Source organism: Protobothrops mucrosquamatus, unplaced genomic scaffold (assembly GCF_001527695.2).
Source record: "Protobothrops mucrosquamatus isolate PMUCROS unplaced genomic scaffold, P.Mucros_1.0 scaffold2371, whole genome shotgun sequence".
Taxonomy (NCBI): domain Eukaryota; kingdom Metazoa; phylum Chordata; class Lepidosauria; order Squamata; family Viperidae; genus Protobothrops; species Protobothrops mucrosquamatus.
This window is the reverse complement of record NW_015388447.1, coordinates 268815-273670: the sequence shown is the minus strand read 5'-3', so window position 1 is coordinate 273670 and position 4856 is coordinate 268815. Positions and strand designations below refer to the sequence as shown.

The 4856-nt window shown below is 45.6% G+C and overlaps 1 protein-coding gene across 1 annotated transcript in view; it reads left to right on the top strand.

Moving 5' to 3' along the window:
* USF1 (upstream transcription factor 1) overlaps positions 1–4856 on the top strand; it is a 25569-nt gene that overhangs the window by 5904 nt on the left and 14809 nt on the right. The window contains exons 2-3 of the mRNA XM_015824833.1: positions 24–118; positions 3801–3853. Of these exons, the coding sequence (XP_015680319.1) occupies positions 111–118; positions 3801–3853 (61 nt within the window). The 5' untranslated portion in view covers positions 24–110. The remainder of the gene's footprint in view (positions 1–23; positions 119–3800; positions 3854–4856) is intronic.

Below are 4856 nucleotides of genomic sequence, written 5' to 3'. Positions count from 1 at the left end.
TTTTTTTTTTTTTTTACTTTTAGGTTTTGGATGAAGTAACTCTGAAGAAGGGACAGTGAAAAGAAAAGAAGTCCAGGGTGAGAACTTCTGATGCATAACCGACTAAAGAAATGAAGGGGTGAGAACCATATTTTGAATATATTATTAGCCATAAACAATAGCAAGGTTCTTGGCGCAGGGTGCTCTTGGTAAAATAGGATCCGAGCTGGAAAGATAAATTAATATCGCTTTATTTATGCATAAATAAAAGAGAGGTCTCCCATGGATGCAAGGTGAGAGGCCCTTAAAAAGGTAAGAAATCACTTTATGTGCAGTTCAGACTTTTTGGCTTTGGAACGTCTTTGTCAATTGGCCAGCATCATTGGTGTCATCAGGCATCCAGAGAGCATGCTCAGTAGTTCTGTGTGTACCATGCAACAATTAAAAGCATCCCATGATATTCTTAGCACAATCATGTTGACGATCGAGGTGTGTTTCCTACATTAGAGTGAGATTTCAGTTGTGGTGGCTCAGTGGTTAGGATGCAGTATTGCAGGCTGGCTCTGCCCACTGCCAGCAGTTCGATCCTCATGGCTCAAGGTTGACTCAGTCTTCCATCCTTCTGAAGTTGGTAAAATGAGGATCCAGATTGTTGGGGGCAACATGCTGACTCTGTAAACCATTTAGAGAGGGCTATAAAGCACTATGAAGTGGTATATAAGTCTAAATGCTATTGCTTTGCCGCCCTGAGTCCGCAAGGAGAAGGGCGGGATATAAATGTAATTAAATAAATAAATAAATAAATAATAAATCTCTTTTGGCAATTCTACTCTCTGGCTGATACTTATCGGAATCCACATTCTTGCTGGTTACTTCAAAGAACTAGGAATGTTTATCAAAAATGCTCCTTGTTGCTAAAACCAGTTACTCAAAGAGACACCCCTTTGTAGCTCCCATCAGTATCAGGGTTGAAGACACAGTGTAGGACAGTGGTGGCGAACCTATGGCACGCGTGCCAGAGGTGGCACTCAGAGCCCTCTCTGTGGGCACGTGCGCCATGCCCCGGAGATGGCAACTGTCCTCTTCAACCAGCCGCCCACTAACTCGCCGAGGTCCCACATAGCCAGATACATCCCAGCACCCATGCACTCGCTGGTCTCTGTGTGCGGGGGCCAATGGTGTCAGGCAGCAGCCGCCCCGGCCCCTGCCTCGCCTTGCCCTGCGACAATGGCACCCCCGCCCTGCCTCGCCTTGTCTCACCTCACCCCGCAGGACGAGCCTCCTGCCCACCCCTCCACCCACCAAAGACCCCCTGGATCTCCCCAACCTTTCCCAGCCCCCACAGGCATCCCTCCCCAGGAGCAACATCAAGCTGGCCACGCCAACCCATCTGCCATGACCATTGTAGCCATGCCCACCCAGCGGGCCACGCCCACCCAGCACCCGGCGATACATAAGTGGTTTTGGGTTGCAGTTTGGGCACTCGGTCTCTAAAAGGTTCGCCATCACTGGTGTAGGAGAAGACTTAACGGGAGAATAAACAGGCAAATTTTGAACTGAAATTCCCTTCCCCTTCTTCCCCTCCTGGCCAACATGATCTTCCTAGGGCCGAGTTTCCACCTTTGGCCATTCTTATCAGACGTGTGGACTTCAACTCCCAGAATTTCCCAGCCAGCCATGTAGGATAGGGGTGAGCCTAGGCAACTGCTCCTTCTGATAAACATGATAGCAGAGGGAATAACCCAAGTTCCTCCAAGTACTACTGGATGCTACAACTGCTGAAAGTTGGGCTTCAGTTATAGTTGGCACTTTTCTCTTGCTAAGTGAGGCAGATGTTCGTTGAGTTTTGCCACATTTGGGCTCCTTTCTTGCCAACGTTCATAGGAAGCTCACTCCCTGGTATTCAGGACGCTGCTTATAAGCGCTTATATGTGCTTAGAGCTCGGAGTATCGTTAAAAGACCCCACTTCACGGTCTGTTTCTGTTGCTCCCCTCTGCGAGGAGGTTTCGAAGTATTTCTAGCAGGACTGCCCGATTCTGTAATAGCTTTGTTCCCTATGCCCTCCATCTGGGAAACTCGCAAGATTCATTTTTCTCGCCATGTGTATGTATACATAACCCGAACTAGACTGTTTTGTTTCTCTGGGTCATAGAATATATGCATAATTCTGTATTTATTTATTTTTGTCACATTTATGTAGTGTATATGGTGACCCTTTGAGAGCTGAATGCAATGAAATTTCATTTTAATGTATACCGATTAGTGTACATTCAAAGTGACAATAAAGCTATTCTGTTCTGTTCTATTCTATTCTATTCTATTCTAAAGTTGTTAAGCGAATCACTGCAGTTGTTATATCCTGCTGAGTTTGCCAATGCTGTATTTGCACAATATTGGCCTGAGGGGAGAAATGGGAGAAAAATTAGTGGCTCTTGGTAGGATATCCCTACTTTGACCTTGAGAGCCAAGTTACTGGGATTATTTCTTCGAATCAAAGTAGCCCAGGTTTGCTGTACATATCTGCTTGCTCAGGTTGCAGCAAAAAAATTGTATAAATATTCAGTGATAAACTAAGCCCACAAGCTGGATTTGCACCATGGACTAAGTCACAAAAATGATAATCAAGGCTAATACCAGGCTAATGAAGTGTGAGGGCAGACACTTAGAGCGCCGTTTCTCAACCTTGGCCACTTTGAAGATGTCTGGACTTCAACTCCCAGAATTCCCCAGCCAGCTCTGGGAGTTGAAGTTCAGACATCTTCAAAGTGGCCAAGGTTGAGAATCACATTAGATCTTCAACTGTCTTAAAAACCCATGTAGACTTTTTGTCTTCTGTGCATGTCTGGCTTATTCACCAAGCCGAGGATGAAGAAGGCTGACTTGGAAACAAAGTATGTACTCACCCTGATTGCATTTAGGAAACTGAAAACTTAAATACATGAAATAAACTCTGAAAACTAGTGGAAACTTTAATAATGCAATACAAAATCTCCAAGCCCCTCCCTCAGTATAAAAATATATTTGCGCTTTTGGCGGATAGAACCTCTCTTTTAGGAACAAAGGTTCTCCAGATGTGTGTGTCTTGGGTACTCATAGAACATAGAATCCTAAGGCTGGAAGGCACCTTGAAGGTCTTCTAGTCCAGCCCCCTGCTCAAGGTAGGAGTCCTTATACTATCCTGATCAGTCTCTTCTTGAAGACCTCCAGTGTTGGAACACCCACAACTTCTAGAGACAAGTTGTTCCAGTAATTAATTATTCTCGCTGTCAGTAAATTTCTTCTTATTCCAGGTTGCTTCTCTCCTTGATTAGTTTCCATCTGTTGCTTCTTGTCTTCTGGTGGTTTGGAAAATAAGTTGACGCCCTCTTCTTTGTGGCAGCCCCTCAAATACTGGAAGACTGCTATCATGTCCCCCCTAATCCTTGCCTTCAGTAGGTTTAGTTATACCTAGCTCCCTCAATTGTTCACACAATTTAACCTCCAGGTCCTTTATCATCTTTAATCCCTTGTCTAACCAGCATCCAGCTAAGCAAGGTCTGCCTCACCCTAACCCAAGAGGACCCACAATTGCTCTGTGAGAGAGACGAATGGTCTCTAAATGTGATACATAAAAAGATAAGATAAGGGGTCCTTGATGCTCTTTGAGCCTGCTTGTTTTCTTGCAGACGTTTCATTATCCTAATCAGGTAACCTCATCAGTGCAAGCTCTGAGAGCATCAAGGACCCCTTATTTCAACCCTGAGTGCCAAATATTCTCCTTCAAACATAAGCTATCTGATGGAAGGAATGTCCCCATCTCATGTGGTCCTCCTTGTCTCAGCAGGCAGCAGAAAACATCAGAGACAGAAGAGGGGACGGTTCAGATCCAGGAAGGTGAGCATCCTCCAGCCCTGTTTTATTTTCTCTTCCTCCAGGAGCCCAGGATTTGTCTATATAATTTTCTTGGCGATGTTACAGACATAGTTTTGGGATGTGTTTCCTCTTCTCGATTGGGAAAGTCTGAGATTTCCTGGTGGTCTCCCACCCAAATAAGGTCTGAGCCTACTTTAGATTTTATTTTTGATTGCGGGGACACAAGTAGTCCTCGATTTACAACCACAATTGAGCCCAAAATTTCTGCTGCTAAGCAAGACAGTTGTTAAGTGAATTTTGCCTCCTTTTACGACCTATCTGGCCACAGTTGTTAAGTAATCACTTCAGTTGTTAAGTTAGTAACGTGGTTATTGAGCGAATTTGGCTTCCCCGTTGACTATGCTTGTGAGAAGTTCACAAGAGGGGGTCACATGACCCCAGGGCACTGCAACCGTCCTAAATATAAGTCAGTTGCCACGTGTCTAAATTTTGATCATGTGACCATGGCAATGCTGCAACGGTCGTAAGTGTGAAAAACGGTCCTGTCACTTTTTTCAGGGCCGATGTAATTTCACACAGTGTTGTGATTCCTCGCCAGCCCGTGGATCCGGAGCTCCAAGACTTACAGTCTGACAGGAGTCTGGCCCCTCTACTGGCGCTCAGGCTGAGACACAGCTGTGCTGGGAATCTCAGGGGGATAGTGACGACTCACAGCTGGGTGATATCCAGGATGCTCCTAAATGCCGGCAAGCAATGGGAGCAGGACAGAGGCATGCATTGGGGTGGCTCCAGAGGGAAAGGAGCAGGCATTAGGAAAGCCACGCATTGGCTGCATAATAAAAGGGGAGGTGTGGGAGGTGCTGGTTGCCAAAGGCAACTGTTCGGGTAAGAATCAAGTTGTGATGAACTGTGTTTGTTTTCCTCAGATCTGTGAGTAATAAAAGGGGTTTGGGTTTGTCCTGCGGTTTCTGCCTGCTTGATTTGAAGAGGGGTTTTCTCCTTGTGAACTTAACAAGGAGCTCAA